This window comes from Podarcis liolepis (genome assembly GCF_965112155.1).
Source record: "Podarcis liolepis genome assembly, chromosome: 7".
NCBI classification, from domain to species: Eukaryota; Metazoa; Chordata; class Lepidosauria; order Squamata; family Lacertidae; genus Podarcis; species Podarcis liolepis.
The window spans coordinates 84,230,012-84,251,605 of NC_139561.1; the positions used below are offsets into that span (position 1 = coordinate 84,230,012).

Sequence of the window (21,594 nt, forward strand, 5' to 3'; positions counted from 1 at the left end):
GCCCCCGGGCCTTAGTTTGCCTAGCTATGTGGTAGCATATCAGAAACCAGGGCAGCTCTCTGAGCAGAATTATTATATGCTGACAGGGCCTCACTCCTGTCAGCACTCATACTGCAGCGTTCTGAAACTTAAAAACATAGAATCATAAGAGTTGGAAGGGACCCCTGTGGTCATCTAGTCCAACCCCCGGCAATGCAGGGATCTCAGCTAAAGCATCCATGACAGATGGCCGTCCAACCTCTGCTTAAAAACCTCCAAGGAAGGAGAGCCCACAACCTCCCGAGGGAATCCGTTCCACTGTCTTAACAGCTTTGGCTGCCAGAAAGTTCTTTCTCTTGTTGAGTTGGAATCTCCTTTCTTGTAACTTGAACCCGTTGCTTCGGGTCCTACCCTCCAGAGCAGGAGAAGACAAGCTCGCTCCATCCTCCAGGTGACGGCCCTCAGGTGGGGCACAAAGAGAAGGGCCTCTGACGAAGGGTTTGGGCTGGTTCATATGAGGAGACCAGGTCCCTGAGATACGCTGGACCTGAGCCATAAATGACTTTAGAGATCAAAAGCAGCCCTTTGGACTGAGCCCAGGAACTAATCGATAGCCACAGCAGAGCAACAGATCCCATGATAAACAAGGAGACCGTCAGAAGGGAACTGGTCTTCTTTGCCAATGCATAGCCCCATGACCTACACCTTTGTAGTGTGAAGCGCAGAACGAAAACAGACTCTCTCCAAAGCATAGAGAAGCAATTTGGGTGGCTTGGATGCTTGCCACTGAACATTAATCTATTCGCTAAAACGTTTATGCTCTGCTTTTCCTGCTATCATCCCAAACAAGTCCTTGTTTTTTGGGGGGGACGCAAAGCTGATAAAGGGGAGAGAGACTAGACAACACCTCTCTGGCCAAGCAGAAGACACTTCCTCAAATTTGGAGGAAGGACAACAAGTTGTCACATAAACAAATCAATGAAGAAACCCTGTTGCTGGAAAACATCAACAAGGAGGAAGCATTTGTTGGCAACCTCAATGTCACACTCTCCTGCCCAGCGTTAATTAATCCAGAATTACCACCCCAATCACAAACACGGATTAGGACTCCTCCATATTATCTGGCCTTGAAAAGCTTGAAACCATATAATCTGCAGGTTAATCAGCCAATTGGAGGGAAGGCTCCTAATGGATGGGGCCGAGATGGAAGGGCATGCTAGGCTTGCGGTTTCTCCGAACCTTCTTGGCCGCGGCGTCTTAATGCATTAGGGGAATGAAAAGATGACTCGGCTTCCAAACAGGGAGCTGCTGCTGCAGCAGAAGATTTAGTTAAATTGCAACATGTAATTCCTCCAGGTTTTCCTAGCCAGCCGCTTACACGCAGATATATTAAAGTTGCAAGGGTGGTGTGTGGGAGGAGCCACTGCAATTATTCCCATCAGGCAAGAGCTCAGCGAAAGGTTTTGAGGGGTTAGCTAGGCTGTTAAACTTAAAGTCACAACTCAATGGTAGGGAGCACAAGCTGGTACAGTCCATTTACCGTATTTTTCGCTCTATAAGACGCACCAGACCACAAGACGCACCTAGTTTTCAGAGGAGGAAAACAAGAGAAAGAATATTCTGAATCTCAGAAGACAGAACAGCAAGAGGGATCGCTGCGCAGTGAAAGCAGCAATCCCTCTTGCTGTTCTGGCTTCTGGGATAGCTGCGCAGCCTGCATTCGCTCCATAAGACGCACACTCATTTCCCTTTACTTTTTAGGAGGGAAAAAGTGAGTCTTATAGAGCAAAAAATCCGGTAAATCCCTGGCATCTCCCATTTACGAGGATCAGGTAGCAGGTGGTGTAGAACAGCTGTCCCCAACCAGGTGCCCTCCAGCTGCTTCACTTATTCAATCGATTTCCCACATTTCCTCCAAAGAATAGGAGTAGTCGTAGTCCAAAATAGTTGGAGGGCACCAGGTTGAGGAAGGCTGATGGAGAAGACATCCGAGCAGCAGTAAATCACACCAAGTGAGTTGGCGTTAACTCTTTATTAGCCAAACAGATCTCCAGAGGAGTGCTGAGATGGTCTGGCCTACCCTAAGGCAGCTTCTTGGGTTAAGCTACCTGTTCTGAGCATGCACCTTGATATGGTTTCATGTCACAGGAGGAGGAGGAGGAGGGACAGAACGGAGAAACACCTAAAGAGAGCTGATTCCTGTCCCCGCCCCACGAATAGCCAGGAGCTGTCTACAAGTAGCTGACATGCAGTCACAGCATGAAAAGGCATCTAGGACACAGCTCCGTCAGGCAGGATGCATGCCCCATCCATGGGGAGCCCAGCAGCACGCTTATTTATTTACTTAAAATATTGATGTCTCGTCGCCTGTCTGTTTCTGCTTCTCAACTTCCCAGAATGGCGTACAGAACAATTCTCTCTCTTCCTCTCTCTCTCACACACATATGCACCAGGCAAACCCCACAAAAATTAAATGCAAACCAGCCACTTAGATAAGAGAGACATCTTGGGGCATAGGGAATAAATATATCATCAGTGTTAGAAATTGAGATATGAAAGCTAGGGGCTAAATGGCAGCTTAAACCTAGGTTATGGGAGCAACAAAAGAATCTCTAGGTGCACTTTTTTAAAGAAGAATACAAAGCTGAAGATGAATGAACTGCAGCTAAAATATTGTGTTCATTTTTCACATGGTCTAGTCCTTCCCCTGCCCACCTCACCCCCCCTAATATTCTTAAGAGAATCTCTCTTCTCCAATCTTCAGAGAGTAGCTGGAAGTGGAGAGGCAGAAAAAGGTCCTCCTTTCTTTCTACTCTGCAGTTTTAATCTGAAATCTTAGGTGCAGTACTGCGCCCAGAGCTCAGAAACTGGTAGCGCTGATGACGCTCGCAAAATGCGCCTAGAACAGGAGTTTTGAACGCTGATCATCAGCCAACCAGGCCAAAGGCCTGCTGAAACAGTTTGATCTTCAAAATGCACCTGAGTTCCGCTTCTGGAAAGGAAAAGAAGAAACACGGGGCAGAAGGAGAGAAGGCGCAGGATTCCAAGGACATATCCTGAGGCCATGCGCATGTTTCTATGTCATGCTTCCTAGTGACTTGAGAAGCAGGGCTATTTAGTCACTTCTAAAAAGAGCAAAAGGGGCGGATCCTGATGAAGCCCTAGAAGTGGATCACACAGACCGTTCTCTATTTGCAGATCCCCAGAGGGAGGGATCTCCCTTGCTAGCTTTGTGTGGGTTCCAGGTCGTCCCCGGAGGGGGGTGGGTGGCGGCGGAGACGAAGGAGTTACTGAGAAAGGGGAGGCTGATTAAACAGTAACAGGTGCTGCTGACCCAGGGAACAGCTGTGGCCTGCCATGAAAAAGGAGCCAGGGACAACCAAGGAATAAAAACGGGGGGGGGGGAGAGAGAGGAAGAGCGGGGGGGGGTGCCGAGGGAGAAGGAGGAGGAACCGAGAGGAAGACGAGCAGCCAAGGACTAATGGGAGCAGAAAGAACGCGGCGTTTCTGCGCCACTGGGATTTGGGCTTGCAACTGCAGCGCTGGGCAGCCAGCTCAAAACTTGGCGCCCTGGGAGTCTCACTCCCTCCTTTGTTAAAGAAAACTGGCTAGCCCTCGTGGCCTTGCAGTATATGAAGAGGTACCAAAGATCAAGAGGCAAACTTCAGTCCCCCTCGCATTGTTTTTTCTTTCCTAGCATCCAACCACGATAACCTGCAGGCTCCCCCCTCCCCCCCCCCTGTCCCATAGCTGCCTCTCCATCATTTCTCTGAAAGAATATGAAATGATTCCTTGAATATCTGGGCCCTTGAAAACAAAAATGAAGACAAGCATGTGCATCTTTTTGCGTCAATCACACAATGCACGATCGATTTACAGTGGTACCTCGGGTTACATACGCTTCAGGTTACATGCGCTTCAGGTTACACACTCCGCTAACCCAGAAACAGTGCTTCAGGTTAAGAACTTTGCTTCAGGATGAGAACAGAAATCGTGCTCTGGCGGTGCAGCGGCAGCGGGTGGCCACATTAGCTAAAGTGGTAGCTCAGGTTAAGAACAGTTTCAGGTTAAGAACGGACCTCCAGAACGAATTAAGTACTTAACCTGAGGTACCACTGTACTTATTTGTTTAATAGGGTTCCTTATTTGATTTTCCCCCACTCTAAAGTTGCATCTGCTTAATTTATTCTTGGGCCCTGCATTGGGGGAAAGGCGGAATACACATTAAAGAAATCAAAATTTAAAAAAAAATCCGGTTTCTGTAGAAGTGGAAATAAAAATGAGTGCAAATCAATTGATTTGCACTCATTTTTATTTCCAGTTCTACAGAAACCGGATTTCCTTGCCATAAAATTAAGATTTTTTACAACAATAATAACAATAATATTATGCTTGCACACATATACACACACAGCCTAGAGGCGAAAGAGGGAAAGGAAGCTTGATGTGGTATGTAAGGAAACCAGATGTGCAGGCAAAGGCGGCATGGGTCAGTGTGTCTGGCTGTTAACCAGAAGGTCGGCGGTTCGAGCCCACCCAAGGACAGCTGCATTGCAGGCGGCTGGACTAGATGACCTTGGGGTCCCTCCAAACCGACAACACTATGATTCCAAGGACAGGCAAGAAATCAGTTCTGCAGCTGAAATCAGTTTTACAGTCCACAGGCCTATGCCTCCATTTTTCTGCCCATTCTCTCCCACCATACACAAGTAATCAAGTCTATAATGTTACACCAGACCTGGAAAAGGGCAAATTCTCACCAGAGGAGCAATTCGCACCATCACCCTAGCCCTAACAGCACCAGTTAGGAAGGGTATCCAGCTTTGGCACAAAAACATATTGCAATGTTCATATTTATTCTTTGGCTCGTTTTTATTTCGGCTGATTTTCTGTTGCAGTCGCAGAGTAGCTAACAACAGTTTTTTAAAAAACTGCAAAATCAATTTGTAACACGTTGGCGATCAATAAAACAAGAGAAAGGAGCAGCGTAGAAAAGCAGTGCAAATAAAGAGGGTCGATCTGCTAAAAAATTGAACCTGAGAGGCCAGATGCATGTTGGAAGAGAAACATCTTGACTAGATGGCAGAAGGTCAAGGGGAGGCTGGAGGGACGGCTGGAGATAGCGAGTTCCCTCGTTTACTTAGCAACAGCTGCTGCACAAAGCAGGCTTAGAAAAGTTCACTTAGCAGGGAGAGAGGAAGTTTGGGGACTCCCTTCCTGATGGCATGTGCAACCAAGAAATGCTGGATGCAGCCTCCGGCATTGCAGCATCAGAGCTACTGGTCCTGATGTGATGTTAGAAATTATCCAATTTGCTACTGATGCTGGTCTCCACATGGAGATCGCTGGGTGCCTCCACTGACACCTCCATCTGGCTGGCCCCTCCGGCGATCTTAAGCAGGTAAGCAGAAGAGCTTTGTTGTTGTTTAGTCGTTTAGTCATGTCTGACTCTTTGTGACCCCATGGACCAGAGCACGCCAGGCACTCCTGTCTTCCACTGCCTCCCACAGTTTGGTCAAACTCATGCTGGTAGCTTCGAGAACACTATCCAACCATCTCATCCTCTGTCGTCCCCTTCTCCTTGTGCATCTTTCCCAACATCAGGGTCTTTTCCAGGGAGTCTTCTCTTCTCATGAGGTGGCCAAAGTCTTGGAGCCTCAGCTTCACGATCTGTCCTTCCAGTGAGCACTCAGGGCTGATTTCCTTCAGAATAGATAGGTTTGATCTTCTTGCAGTCCATGGGACTCTCAAGAGTCTCCTCCAGCACCAGAATTCAAAAGCATCAATTCTTCGGCGACCAGACTTCTTTATGGTCCAACTCTCACTTCCATACATCACTACCGGGAAAACCATGGCTTTAACTATACGGACCTTTGTTGGCAAGGTGATGTCTCTGCTTTTTAAGCAGAAGAGCTTATTCACTGCATTTAACTCCCACCCTTTTCCCCAAGGGGTACATGGTTTGTCCCTCTCCTCAGTTAATCCCCCACAACGACCCTGCAAGGTAGGTCAAGAGGCTGTGACTGACTCCGTGAGCGTCAGGACCGAGTGGTGATTCGAACGCTGATCTCCCAGGTCCAGTCCGACACTCTAACCACTACCCCACATTGTCTTCCGAGAGTCCTTCTGCTATGGGGCAGCTCTATAAGATAAGTAGTTAAATAAATAGGGAGAAAGCAACATGTCACTTAAAGAAGTTAAGTTACAGGGAACCAGGCAGAGGGCCTTCTCGGTAGTGGAACCCGCCCTGTTGAACGCCCTCCCACCAGATGTCAAAGAGAACAACTACCAGACTTTTAAAAGACATCTGAAGGCAGCCCTGTTTAGGGAAGCTTTTAATGTTTGATGCATTACTGTATTTTAATATTTTGTTGGAAGCCGCCCAGAGTGGCTGGGGAAGCCCAGCCAGATGGGCGGGGTATAAATAAATTATTATTATTATTATTATTATTATTAAGAAGGATCTGAAATATTTTCCTGGTAGCTTGAATTTGTTTTGTTCCGGGTTGTTTTATTTCACGTTTTAATGTGTTGTAAATTTCAGCGCCTGGACGATTTCTCTTCCTCTGTGTGACATAAGCACAATTCTGCAAAGTAAATTCTGCAAGCTCGGGGAAGCGGGGATTAAGATTTACTTAATGTGTATAACGTACACAGGTCGCAGAATTCAGCTCATCCTCTTGCAGAATCCAGATTGCCTTGGAAGAGCTTTTGCTTTTTAAAAATCAAGCGCAGAACATGCACACACCCACGGCAAACGTCCCCTGTGGCACATACCTAAGCGTGTTTCTAAGTACATGTAGCAACATGCGTGTCTGCACCACAGACTCTCCTGCGGTTTGCATGCGCACACAAAGTCCCGTGCCGCAGCTTTCCCGCGGATCCGGGGCATGCCAGGTAGCATGCTTGCGCGCGGGTTCCTGCTATGTTCGGCACATGGATTCCACAGGGTGGGAGCAAGGGGGCTGGAATCCGACACAGTTCCTTTGCTCTTCAGCGTCACGTTCAGAGCAAATGGCAGCGAGGGACGCTTTCTTTCCCAGCTCCCACAGACCAAATGCCCAGCTATGAATAGATCCAGCCCAGAGCTGCCTGGGGGGACCAGCCCCAAATCCCCAGAGGAGCTAAAAAAAGCCCCGGGGTCTAGAAATAACCACAAGCTGGTGCTAGAGCAAGGACTTTATGAGCTTTCTCCCCCCCCCACCCCACCCCTCAGTGCCAGTCTAAGGATGAAAGGGAAGGCTGGGCACATTGTTTATCTCCCTGGCTCCCAGGGCAGCGATGAGAGCAAGGCATCAGCTCAGCATCCCAGCCGGGCTGGGGCGCCTGCAGACACGCTTAATGAAGCCAGCTAATTAACATGGGGGAGAAGTGGAGTTTGCCTGGTGTGGGAGCTGCCAAATAGAGCAAAGGAAGAGGGAACTTTCAGGAATTTGAGAGCAGGAGGAGGAGCAAGGAGAAGGGGCGCTCCAAGCGGAAAAAAATCAAAGCCAGAACTCCTGGGTTACTTCCCCAGCTCTGAGAAGGCAACCCAAATATTTCTGTGCGGTGGCTTCAGACCGCTTATCAACCACGGCTCCAGAAACCTTGCAAAACCTGCAAGCTATGGATAATCACCAGAAAGATAAAGGCACTCTGCACGTGCTCAGAGACACCTGTCTCCACATATAGTCTTGGCGTTTTAAAATAAAAGGTTCCGGGGTCAATTTCTAGCAGAGCCTTTAGACCATAGGTCTGGGAACAGGATTTCCAGGACTCCGGGGTTCCCTGCGACAGCATGGCTACTTAGAAGAAGCAGAACACAAAGCCCAGCGTGCGCATAAAAGCGCTCCAGAAGTCAAAATACACAAGTCAAGTGTCCTTTCTGACTGAGTTTGCCGGGCAATCTTTGCCCAGGCTCTTCCACGGATGCAAGCGCGTGTGTTTGAAGGGGAGGAATCACGCACATTAATTTCTAGCCTGCGATTTGAAGAGAAGTTTACACGCTTGGTCAGATAAACACAATGCGGCGAAGGGGATGGACGGGCGAAGGAGTCAGGCAGAGCAAGAGAAACAGAGGGGGAAAGAAAGAGAAATGGGCGTCGGGAAGGGAGAGGCAGAGAAAGACGGCAGGGGAACGAAAACAGGCCTTGCCCCAGGGAGGAAGGAAACCGGGCAGGTGCCTTTCAATGAAAGGCGTTCCTTGTAGGACGGAACAGGCCTCAACACACCTGAAACCACAGAAGCCGCCGCATAAAGGGGCTTTGAGAGGCCGTGATGGGAAAGGCAGGGGAACAAAGCAGAGGACGGTTGCCAAGGGAATAGGGGACGGGGCGCTGCCCCTTTAGGTAGGCCTGAAGGGCGGATTTGGCAACATCCCCTTCTGCAAGGACAGCCGCCCAGCCCCCAGCCACTGCTCGGGCTCTGAGGGCCCCTTGAAGTGGCCAGACCGGTTGTCTTCCCTCTCTCTGGCTCAGGGATATAAGAGATGTTATCAGGGAATCAGGGGGAGAAGGTGGAGGAAGAGAGCCCAGAGTTGGCAGCGTGGCACTGTGAGTGCCACGGCTGGCACACAAGAGCGGCATAGTCTGTCACGGGCACCGCTTAGCCGCCTCCTGGCAGGCGCATTTTCTCTCTGGCAAGGGAGAGCATTTGTGTGGATATGAAGCAAGCGAGCAGGATTTGGAAAAGGAGCGAGAGGTGACCCCTCGCTGCCACACAAGGGCCCCATGCACACCATGTTTAAAGGGCTTTAAGCCGCCATGTGTTCCCCCCCCAAAGGATTCTGGGAGTTGCCATTTGTTATGGCTTGTTCCCCTCAGGGAGCTACAGTTCCCAAAGTTCCCTGTGTAGAGGGAATGACGGTTAAAACCTCTCTGGGAATTGTAGCTCTGGGAGGGGAACAGGGGTCTCCTGACAACTCTCAGTGCCCCAAACAAACTGCAGCTCCCAGAGTTTAAAGTGGTATCATAGTTCTTTAAACGGTTGGTGCGAATGTGGCCATGCATGCACTCTGCTTGCAGCTCCCCACAGGACGCAGGACATGGTGTGCTCTATGCACAGCTCCCATGCAGAGGCAATTATTTCTAGCATCCTTCATGCCACTTGTGGAAAGCTGCTCCGAGTCTTGTTTCGCTGCGCAGTGAGCCAAGGCAATTTTCACACCTCAAATGTCACACACATGGGCTGGGCAAAAGGCAGCAGGCTCACACCGGTCTCATTCACAACGCCCTGAGGCTGAGCCCGGAAGAGGCATCTCGCAGAATCCAAGCGCCACCATCTCCCCAGGCAGAGATCTGTCAGCTCGGTATCTGACTCCTAACTTTCCATCCTCTTGAAAACCAAAATAGACACGGAGGCTGCAGTTCTACGCACATTTACCTGGGAATACGTTTCACTGAGCACAGGGGACTCACGTCAGAACAAACAAACTGGGTTGCAAATCTCATTTTCTTTCTCTGCTCTTCCAAACTATAGGCGAGGAGAGGCACTGGTCAGAAGACCGAGTGACCAAAGTGTGGGGTTCGGGGTAAGAAGAACAGCTACTTCTAAAAAGGAGAAGCCACATAAAGAAAGCAAGAAAATAGCTATTGAGAAGCCAATTGCAAGCTAGTCCCTCCTTCGACTCTTAAATTTTTCTCCACCTCCATGAGGACTAGAAACTCAGTTTTTTAAAAAACAAACCAGAAATTCCCACAACAATTTATTTATGCTGCCTTCCCGTAAGAATGTTAGGAATCCACAGTCCAAACCCACCCACCAAAACCGTCATAAAAACGCAACGGCGTAAAAACAACACAGCAGCTATAAACTGCAGGCTTAAAAAATGAAGCAGCGGGAGCAAAAACAACTATCTACCCCCTCAAGGGCTCAAGGCTTCTTCCACGATGCTACATGCACCACAGTCAAGGAGCCCGTTTAGGCTTGTATGAGCGCACCACTAGAGAACACGACACCCGATTTCTCCATCACGGTTTTGAGCTTTGCAGTTTTTTTTATTCTCCTCCCTTTATCCTGCCCCTCATCACCATTAACAAGGACAAGGACCCCTGCATCTGCAAGAAATCAAATCTCCTTACCTCTTTAACCACCTCAATTCAGCAAGTGGGGACTTATTAGGGCAGATATACGGCCACATGGGGAGCTGGCCATCTGCACTGATTCTACACAGTAGCTGGGGATGATTTCACAGCACATCTGCACCCCATTAGTAATCAGGGGACTAGATAAAACCCTCCTCGACCCCATGCGCTGATGCCATACCTCTGTCCGCACAGCTCCTTGATGCTCACCATTAGCAGAGTGCAAGGACATTTATCATGGGTGTCACAAGCAACTAATGCATTTTAAACATATAGCATTGCATTTAGAACTCTTAGTTAATGCTTCCCATTTTATACAATAAGATATTTGTTTTTAAAAGTATATATTCATGTAATATGTAATAAATATCCTACTTTTCAGCTACACCACTAAGACAGCATGCATTAATAAAACACACACACACACTCTTAAAATGCAGCCTTAAATCCAAAAGGCAGTTGCCGATATTCATTTAAACTGAAGTAAATGAAACTCCTTATCTCGGTCCCTTGTCATTTGAAGCTGCGAACGCAGATAAGAGAAACCAGGAATCGTGCCCAGTACACATTATGCCACCCAGGGCGTGGCTGCCAGCTAGCTGCCACACATCCAATTTAAGGTGCGTGTTTTGACCTATAAAGATCTGAAAGAGTTTGGGACAAGGCTCTCTCCAAGATCACCTTTCCCAACACTGCTCAGGGTGATCTATGCGTGAAGCCCTCCAGACCGGACCCCCGTTTCCTGAAGCCTGGTTGGCCAGGGGTTCAGAGGATGGCCTTATCTGTGGTGGCACCCGTTTTGCAGATGAGCTACCAATGGAAATCAGCAAAGCCGTGGCAATGGGCTGCTTTCCCAGGCAGTTAAAAACCTTTCTGTTTATCCTGGCATTTGCTATCGATATTGACTTCTCTGCCCTCCTTTTTTTAATGTTCTGGCTGCTGTAGTTGCTGAAATTGTACTTGGAGAGGCTTTAATTGCTGTAATTTATTGATTTTCGTGGCTCTTATGTACACAAAAAGGGTAAAAATCTTTGAAGGAGGAGGAGGAGGATACGCCTAAAGAGGGGCTGCGTGAGAACTGAAATCTCAGCCAAGATTCAATTCTGGAACATGGTGGCGATGGCTGTAGTGAGCATGTGCAGAGTGACTTCTCTTTTTTTCCTCCCCACCAGTCAGGAAACCAGGAGAGCCACCCTGATCTCATACTTCTGGGCCTGGAGAAAAGACTTCAAGATTATGAAGGATGCCCAAGCTGAGCTCGCCAGGATCAGATGAATTAAGCACTTTACAAAATGGGTTCTTAAAAGGGCCTGCCATAAAAGAGGCTTACCAACTGATAATAATCGGATATGTGGTTTTCACAGGGGCTCAAGTCTCAGAACACCTCCTTTTCTAAAGGGTGCTCTGGATGGGAAGGTTTCAAGAAGGGGGGGACTAGAGGGACACCCCCCAAACTCCTCTCCCAAGGTGCTTGCTGTTGCCTCCGCCTGGGGTGAGGCAGAGCTGCCTTGGAGCAGCAATCTCAGCCGCTGCTCAGAGGGGTAAAGGGAGTGGTTCTTGAGGAGCCCAGGAGGCTGGGAAAAGCTAACGCAGGGGACCAGGAATGCAAAGAGGCTGGGGCTGAGCAAACAACGAGCTGGGTCTTGTTTGGGTAAGAGCATCCCTCCCAGTACTCCAAGCTGGGGGAAGGGGACTGGGGGAGACTTACAACTGAGTTACACCTCCTCCTCCTCCACTCTTCTGGGCACCCCCTGCCTCATTCCAGCACAGCCCTCCACACCCAGCCCAGCACCATTCCAGCATCCGAGCCCATCCGCCTCCCTAAGAGCAGATTGTATAAACATCCTCCCCTGTGTGCCAGCCTCTGGCATCTACAAAATCCGGCGCAAGGGGGTCATGACTCAGGGGGTGTTGTCAGGGTGGGGCAAAACCCAGTGTCCTGAGAGAAAGGGGGTCCCAAAATGATTTGAAAGGGAGTGGGGGAGGAAAGTGCACTTGAGGGGTAACTTTGAACCCAAGCGAAAAGGCTCTGCAGAGCTTGTTTTCTGAATCTCAGGCCGCTAGAGCCATTCTTTGCTACAGTTCCAATGAGGAGGACTGACAGCTGGGTTGTAGTTTTTGGTTTATTTTTTTCAAGTAGCAAGAATTAGAGGTGCTGGATCTCACCCCTGTGTAAAAGCCACACCCTCTGAGCTCAGTGTCCTAATCCCAAATATGTAAAGGTGGGCTGAGCGATTCCTTATATATATATATTTTAACTCTGCACATGCCCAGAGGCACTCTTTTGTATTAATCCTCATGCTCCAGAGAGCACTCGGGCTTAGCACTCAAAACAGCTTTTTTTGAGATGATATGGACTAAACACCTTTCATAATCCAGATGGCTGAGGTTTTAAGGGTGGGATTTTTAAATGCAAGCTTCCTACAACAAGCGAGCAAGAATGTGCACAGAACCGGGCTTCAGGATTTATTCCAGGTTAAATTAGCCTGGAATAAAATAGCACCATCTGGTGTGTGTGTGGACGAAAAGAGGTGCGACTGAGTCCAGGATGGCACCTTTCTCCACAGGTCCTCTTCTGTATTTGAGGGGGGGGGGTAAGGAACTCGCACATTATTTTTCCTCCCTTAATTACGTCCCAAATCACCTCACCCTGCCCATGAGTCACTTAAGAACGGTCAAGTCACCGCTGAGCAAGAAAGAGTGCCAGGAAACGAGGATCGAGGATCGGTGCCAAGAGAGGATGGGGAGGATATGAGTGGGATGGGGGGGGGAAGCAGGGAACAGCAGCAGTCCTGGGAAGGTGGAAGCGCAGAGAGTTGGGTGGTGGGGGGGAGAGAAAAAAGGGGGATCACACGCTTTATGTTGCGGTGACCCCAAGGGGGACCCTAGATCTTGCCAAGGGGCTCTGTGGCATATTAATTGGAGAGGTGGTGCAGAATGCGGGCGGTGTCAGAGGGGAGGATGGAGAAGGCAAAGACGGGGTCTTTGACTGGTCCCCATTAGGAGACGCTTACACCCCAACCCCAGACTTTTCCAACTACTAAGCTGAATTCCTTGCAAGGAAGAGATACCTATCCAGTAACACAGAGAACTATTCCCAGTCCCTGCACCCCACCCTGATCTACTAGGTTACCCCCCCCCCTCGTCCTCTCCACCTCCCCTAGAACTGAACCTGGCCGCCGTCAACCCCACCACCCCGCCCCATTCATTTGGGGCTCTCTCTTCCCTGGGATTGGAGAAGAGAACGCATGGCGCCTTTCCTGGTCCCGAAAGGTGGTTGGCTAAAAGGGATCGGGTAGAAAAGAAGGATCATCTGCCACCAAACGCAACGCACGGAGAAAGAAAAGAGACCTTTCTGCGGGGCGAGGTGGCAGGCTGGCTGCTTCCAAAAATAGGGGGGGGGCAGATCGCAGGTGCAAGGCGACCCCCCACCCCTCTTCGCCACCAAATCCTTCCTCCCGCGGACGCGTAAAAGTTGCCAGAAACTTGGGAAGGGAGGGACTTGCGGAGAAGAGCAGGTGGATCCGACGCTTAAACCCGCGGAGGGGGAGGAATTAAGACCGGGGAAGCTTCCTCGGTGGGCAAAGAGGTGTTTGGGGGAAGGGGGGTGTCCGAAAGCGCAGGGAGATCCCGGGCGAGCTGCGCTGCCATTCCCGGCGCGGCTGCGCTCGGTCTCTTTCTTTCTTCTCACCCCGGGGCGCGCGCGCCCGGGCTCCCGCTTTCCCTTTCCATTCCCGGCTGGCAAAGGAAGCAGCCGCCGCCGCCGCGATCGGGAGTCTTCCCCGGCCCCCTTACCTGAGCAGGCGAGCAGAAGGAGCCCCAGCACGAGGCCGCGCAGAGGGAGCGCCGTCGGGGAGCGAGCGGAGCCCATGGTGCGCCTTTGGTGCGTCCAAGAGGAGCTGCAGCGACCGACTCCGGCACCCCAGCCGCTGCCGCCAGCTCGCCCCCTCCGGCCCGGCGAGACGGCCCGCCCCCCGGCCCGCCCCCAGCGGCTCAGCGCAGGCCCCAGCCGCGCCCCCCGGGTCTGCGGGAGAGCGAGCGAGCGGCTCCCCAGCCGGCGGAGCCCGGAGGGGAGACGGTCGCCAGCTCGGCGCGCGACCCGAGCCCCCTCTCCTCGGAAGTAAGCTCTGTTGAATTCAACGGAGCTTACTCCCAGGTAAAGGGGGTTGCCGTCACTCCGCCGTCCCGCTTTTCCGCGCCGAGATCCGCCCTCCCCCCCACCTACACCCGCCCCTCTCCCTCGGGGCTTGGTTTCTAAAAAGCGAGGTGCTGGGACTCAGTTCTCCTTTGCGCAGGGCTTCGTTGGACCCGGATTTCAGGCCCGGAGCCTCTCTTTTTTTGCCAAATAATATTTATTAGTTTTCCAGTTTTTTAACAGATCATTGCCAAATTAAATCAAATTTAATAAAAAATTGCCAAAATAGTTTCCTCCTCCTAGATGCGCCCCTAGTTTTCCCCTTTGCATAAATATTCCATATTTATCTCTTAACTCACATTTCAGTCCATATATACAATTTGCAATTATTTCTTAATTTGTATTATTTTTTATTTTCCATTATCCATCAGCTGTCAATTCCTGCTCCTATAGTTACATTACAATATAACAACAATATCATATCCCCTTAAAATACAAATGAGGTTATACTTCCCCTTTGCTTATCCACTTTTAAGCGCCGAGATTGAGACCTAGAAATAAGAAGAGAGGACCTCTGAGCAAGTGCAGAGTGTCATTCTTTTTTTGATGTGTAAAGCTGTCACTCAAGCTGATGCTTTGTGTGCTGCAATGAGACACATGGAATCTTATGACAATAAATCTAGTCTTTCAGGTGCCAAAGATTATTTGGGGAGGGGGTGCTGCCACTCCAGAAATTAATATTGCTTTATACAGCCTATTTACCTATCTTAAGTATTTTTACCTCCTCTTTTTGCTCAAATGGGTCTCCAAGGCAGCTTGCAATTAAACAACAACAGCAACAACCCCAAATAGTGAAATGTACAGTATAGTTGTAACAAAGCAATGGTCATGGTAATAATAGCCACAATTTATTTATATACCGGAGTTTCCATAAATACATCTGTGCTCAAAGCAGTTCACATAAGAAGCAGTCAAGTAAAAAAACTCCAATCACATCCAAAAGTAAAATGAAAAATGGAAGAAAACTGAAAGGCTGCCTAAAATGCATTCGTGGCAAGAGGAAGAAGAAAATTCAGCTCAAACCAAGAACTTGGCTCGTTTTTTACAGGTGGCTGGGAAGCCATGAAGGGAGGAAAGCCAGTCGAGTTTGAGTTCCATGCTCCAGGCACCACAACCAAGAAGGCCCTGAGGAACAATCTCGGCCTGAGATCAAAGCCTCAGATTTCGCATGCAAGGGGTGAGCAGGTTCAGACTGGCGGAAGAGGGGGCCCCATCAAATCGCCTGGTCCCAGACAGTTTTAGAGCTTCATAGCAGCACTTCAAACTGAGCACTGAAGCCAAGGCAAATTGAACAGAAGTTTCGCAAACCGCAGTCAATTCTCTGGCTGAGGTTTGTGGAAACTTTTCAAAGACCGTCCCCACGCAGATGCAATGTAGTAATCTAATCTGGATGCGATCAAGGCACGAGCGGCAGAGACCGAAGTTGTTTGTTCCAGTAAAAGGGTACAACTTAGCTGGCATGTTAACCAGTGCTGTGCAAATTCACTCCTAGACACCGCCGGATTTACGTATAAGCTAAACACGCTATAGCTTAGGGCCCCACTCTCTTGGGGGCCCCCCAAAAAAATTAAAGGAAAAAAAAACCTGGATGTACATTTCCAAAATATAAGATAAAAAACAAATAAAACCTACATACAGCAACAGTGTTTTGTGTTGTGTAGGCTCCTAGGATGTAGGTAATGGGCCCTGCCTGTATTTCACTATTAATATACTTCTTCTTAATTGTATTTCAGTTCAACAATTACTTTGATAAAATATATATTTTGTTACGTGCAAATGGTGTTAGATACCTATTAGGTCCATAAACTACCATATAGCATATATTCAACATGAAAAACAGCGACAATTTGTTGTTGACAAAGGACAGCTGGACATATAAAGGGCCCCATTACCTTCAGTAGCTGAGGGCCTCATCAAGCCTAAATCCTGCCCTGCCGCTAGACATAGCTGCAACCAGGATGTCCCAAGGGTTGTGATGGCTCCAGCCTGCAAGCCCGAAGTCTTCCAGAAGATGACTGTGTGGTGCTGTTTAGAACCAATCCTGAAATCTCTCTCCTGCTCCTCAACAAATATCCCTTCTGCATTGTCCGCTAGATTAAGGCGAACTAATACCAGTGTACTGGAAGAAGCAAAGATCATCAGCGTTGAAGCAATGATTCTTCAACATCAACTTTGTTGGACTGGTCATGTTGTGTGGATGCCTGATGACCGTCTTCCAAAGCAACTACTCTATTCTGAACTTAAAAATGGAAAGCGTAATGCTGGTAAACAAAAGAGGTAGACTGTCTTAAGACAAGTCTAAAAAAAATGTAGTATAAACACTGACAACTGGGAAACACTGGCCTGCGAGTGCTCCAGTTGGAGAACAGCCTTTCCCAAAGGTGTCATGGGCTTTGAAGACACTCGAAGAAGAAGAAGAAGAAGAAGAAGAAGAAGAAGAAGAAGAAGAAGAGGAGGAGGAGGAGTTTGGATTTGATATCCCGCTTTATCACTACCCGAAGGAGTCTCAAAGCGGCTAACATTCTCCTTTCCCTTCCTCCCCCACAACAAACACTCTGTGAGGTGAGTGGGGCTGAGAGACTTCAAAGAAGTGTGACTGGCCCAAGGTCACCCAGCAGCTGCATGTGGAGGAGCAGAGACACGAACCCGGTTCCCCAGATTACAAATCTACTGCTCTTAACCACTACACCACACGCTAAGAGGAAGGCACACTTGGCAAATCTACACCGTGATCAACTACCGCCTGGAAACCTATGTCCCCACTGTGGAAGGATGTGTGGATCCAGAATTGGCCTCCACTGTCACCTACGGACTCATTGTTAAAACCGTGTTTATGGAAGACAATCTTACTCAGATACAAGGGATCGCCAAAGAAGAAGAAATGCTGCGTGCACACCCAACATCTAAAGCATATTAAAAGCACATGGTTTCCCCCTGCCCAAAAGAATCCTGGAAACTGTAGTTTGTCCCTCACAGAACTACAATTCCCAGCACCCTTAAACTACAGTTCCTAGGATTCTTTGGGGGAAATCTGCTAGACATGAGGGCAGCGGTGAACCTGGGGCTCTCAAATTTCAGTGTGGCGCTAAAAATTCAGTGCGGCGCCTGGTGCGGCCGCAACGGTCGCGCTACCCTAAAATCACCTCTGATTATGGCTGTGCTGTGCCTCCACAGTTTGAAACTGTAATGCTTCTTAATGTCAGTTTCTGGAAACTGCAGGAGGGAAGAGGGCTCTTGTGCCTGGATCCTGTTTGGGGGTTCCCCACAGGCACTTGATTCGCCACTGTGAGAGCAGGATGCTGGAATAGATGGGCCGCTGGACTGAGATATCAGGGCTCTTTTTAAGTCATGTGCTTTATGTGTACGCAGCCTAAGTATTCTGTATTCTGCTCTGAATTCTGCTCTGGTCAGACCTCACCTGGAGTACTGTGTCCAGTTCTGGGCACCACAGTTCAAGAAGGACACTGACAAACTGGAACGTGTCCAGAGGAGGGCAACCAAAATGGTCCAAGGCCTGGAAACGATGCCTTATGAGGAACGGCTAAGGGAGCTGGGCATGTTTAGCCTGGAGAAGAGGAGGTTAAGGGGTGATATGATAGCCATGTTCAAATATATAAAAGGATGTCACATAGAGGAGGGAGAAAGGTTGTTTTCTGCTGCTCCAGAGAAGCGGACACGGAGCAATGGATCCAAACTACAAGAAAGAAGATTCCACCTAAACATTAGGAAGAACTTCCTGACAGTAAGAGCTGTTCGACAGTGGAATTTGCTGCCAAGGAGTGTGGTGGAGTCTCCTACTTTGGAGGTCTATAAGCAGAGGCTTGACAACCATATGTCAGGAGTGCTCTGATGGTGTTTCCTGCTTGGCAGGGGGTTGGACTCGATGGCCCTTGTGGTCTCTTCCAACTCTATGATTCTATGATTCTAAGTCTTGGCTTGTGAGTCCCCATCCAGCCCCCTCTTTTGTTTTTAATGTATTTTTATTAAAGATTTTCTTGTTTTACAAAAGTATGTATAATGTCTCTCATATTTTTACCATGTAACATTTTTACAAATCAGTTTCATTTGTTAGACATTAGGAAGAAAAGAGGGAGAGAGGTGGAGGGGGGAGAGGTCGGGTGGCGATGTTTCTATTTTACTTACTATATGTGGGGTTTTGTGTCAGCGTTGCTTGTGCAGGTTCTCTGCTGTTCGCTTGTGTTCCTGTGGTGGTGAGAGAGGCTGGGGCTGGCCTAGGGTGTGGTTGTTCATTTGTGCTTGGCTGTGGTGGTCTTTGTTTTCATGTGTGAGTGGGGTGGGTGGGTGTTTTGTGTCAGGTTAGCCATAGTGATTTGTATGCTGTTGGTGATTTTTGTTGGGCTGTGTGTGTGATAAAGGGGAGCCATACCGGAGTGAAGGTGTCATCTTCTATTTGTCCCCGTGTCAGTTTCAGTTTATTGGTTAATTTTTCTAGTAGGGCTGTTTCCCATACTATTTGGTACCATTGGTCCATGCTTACTCCTGACATGTCTCTCCAGTGTCTGGTTATGATGTTTCTGGCTGCTGATCTCCGCAGCCTTCCTGGACTTAGATGGAAAAGAGAGGTAGAGTCAGGTGTTACCAGCCTGCTCCTGCCGCCCGACCTCAAATTCCTCGGCAGCCTCTCCCAGTCGTTTCATGTAGATGCTAAATAGCATCAGGAACCTTGAAGGACTCTGACCAAGGAGATGAACAGCAACTCCCCCCCACCTTTTGGAATCGCCCCAATTACGTTGGCTAAGTGAGGGAGGAAATATACGGAGTAAAATTATTAACTGGAGGAAGAAGGGGAAAAACAACTCACACATCTGGGTTTAGAGATAATGTCTGCTTGGGCACTTTTTGGTTTTGAAAATAAGCATCTCTCCAGTGTATCTCCTGCTATATGTGAAAGGGGGGGAGAAGCTGGTCTATAATGCTTAAATTAACTTATTGCAAAAGAATACATATAGACCAATCTAATAGGCTCATGGAAAAAATAAGGAGGGGCGGGCAGGTTTGCAATGTTTCGGAATAATAGGTTTAATGATAATGTTCATCCTTGTGCTGCTTTCAAGTATGTTGTAAGACTAAGAGTATTTCCCCAAAGATGTCTTTATTTACTTTACTAGTTCTAAAATTAACAAAGCTGCAAAATAAGAAAATAAGCAGCCCTCTTCCAAGAAACAAGCCTTCTGCGTTCTCAGATGTGTTGGCGCATGCCCTGGTCTCTCAGGGGTGCAAAAGACACTCTGCATGTGCTCAGAAGCGCTATTGATTATTACTACTTAATTCCAGCCCTCCACTCTCCATAGTGCTGACTTCAGGCTCCAAAACCTCCCTGCACAGATTACCATCAGTCACCAGTTTCACCATTGGCTCCCCACATACCGTAATTCACAATCCCAACCTCACCACTGATCCCCACCCTCCAGAGGAGCTGTTTTCAAATGTTGTATCCTTAGAGAACCCTTCCCAATGAACCTTTGAGCACACAGGCATTGCTGTGTGTGGGCATGTAGGGCAGAGACCCCCAAATATTTTTCTGAGTTCCCCAAGTGTTTCTGGGTTGGCAATGAATTCAGGAGGAATCGAACTGGCAATGTTCTGGATTGCTGAGCAGGATATTAATTTGGGCGCAATAAATTAATTTCAGATGGCTTTATCTAGAGATGATTTGGGATAATGAAGGGAATAAATGAAGGGGAACTGAAATGATTTTGAGCAGGGTCTTTGGGGAAGTTAATTAGGGAGAAATGAATGAAAGGGGAACTGATTAGAGAGGGTGATTTGGGATGCGGCGCAAATTAATTGAAGTGTTTATCTGGGGTGATTTGGACGGAAGATTAGTTGTGACATCTAAATTCTAAATTTGCATTTATACATCTAAATTACCAGAAGGCCAGAACTACAAAGGCTCTTGTAAGAGCGACGACATTAATTAAGGCATCAGCTTTTTGCAAACTTTCAGAACCACAGTGTCTGATGAAGTCCACAAAAAGCCGATGCCATAATACGTTTGTTAAAATTCCACAAGGCTCTTTTGTCATATACATATATGTACATAGAAAAATATTTACAAATAAATCCCCGTATGAAAATGTAAACAAAATTGTTTCTATGGAGCCATGCCTTGCCCCGGAAGGAAACCCTGTACGTTGCAGAAGATTCTATGGCGCATAGCTCATACGGACCGTTTTCCAAAACTTTCTTGCATCGCCTCTTGCAGAAAGAAGCCGGCAATTAGTGGGATTCTTTTCTTTCTGTCAGGGAAGCTTATGCATTATTACTAATTTTCTCCTTGAGAAACTCCCCATAGGCTCTCAGAGAATCCAGGGTTGGCTGGCTCTAGCATTAGTCAGAGGCTTCTGTTTCCAGGCACCTGAGGTTAGATGTTATGAGAAAATGGTAGTGATTGAATACATTGCTATTGTATTTTTACTGCCAGGGAGAGGTGCTTGTGGGATTTGATGCCTCAGGCGTCAAAATGGCCCTGGACATTTGCTGTTCTGTCTCAGACAGCCTCAGGTACCAAAATGTTTTGGGCTGGGCTAGGTACCTCAGAAAACAATTTGGAAACCTCTTCTCTTCAGCATCCCATATTTATCTTCCCTTGGACACGTATTCTGTGGATCTGGAGGCTTCACTTTGCTGCGCCATCCAGTGGTTAAGCCAAAACGCCTTCACAAAATTTGCCCAAACAACATCAGACACAACATTCGGAAACAGAAATCCCAAATGTCAGCGTTGCTTTTCCTCACAGCGTTTGAAACCTGAGCACCTTAGACTTGTTCATATATATCTTCATTGTTTTCATTATGGCAGGTGCCGTCCAGCCGAAAGTTTCAAAAGGCTAAAAGCAGTCTGATAGGAAACACCAGTGCATGTCGGTGACGAAATAATGCCGGACACCATTGCATGTCAGATATTGTGTACCAAATAATTAAACTGGGTTATCGGTATATTTATGGCCAGCATCAAACCTTCTGGAAATATTTGATTAATCAGAGAATGCTAGGGCAATATTGAGCATTAGCGTTTAGAGAATTCTGAGTGAGGAGGCAATTCATTTCAGTTTTATCCAACGAGGCCCCATCTGCGCTGAAAAAATAAAGCATCATCATGCCACCTTAAGCAGGCAAGCTGTCTCCCAAAGAATCCTGGGTGTTGTAGTATGTTAAAGGTGCGGAGAGTTGTTAGTAGACCCCATTTCCCAGAGTTCCCTGGGAACAGAGATTGTTTGTTGAACCACTCTTGAGAACTGCAACTCTGTGAAGAGAATTGGGGTCAAAAAGGCCCCTGCATTGCAGGGGGCTGGACTAGATGACTGTGGGGACCCCTTCCAGTTCTATGAAACTCTCA

At 48.2% G+C, this 21,594-nt stretch overlaps 1 protein-coding gene across 2 annotated transcripts in view; it reads right to left on the reverse strand.

Annotated features, from left to right (window-relative positions):
* BCAM (basal cell adhesion molecule (Lutheran blood group)) overlaps positions 1-14,029 on the reverse strand; it is a 62,582-nt gene extending 48,553 nt beyond the window's left edge. Inside the window, exon 1 of one of the 2 annotated variants that reach the window (XM_083515880.1) lies at positions 13,836-14,029. In XM_083515880.1, the coding sequence (XP_083372006.1) occupies positions 13,836-13,911 (76 nt within the window). In that variant the 5' untranslated portion in view covers positions 13,912-14,029. The remainder of the gene's footprint in view (positions 1-13,835) is intronic. The other variant, XM_083515879.1, reaches the window with a different exon arrangement.
* Between the last annotated feature and the right edge of the window lie 7,565 nt (positions 14,030-21,594).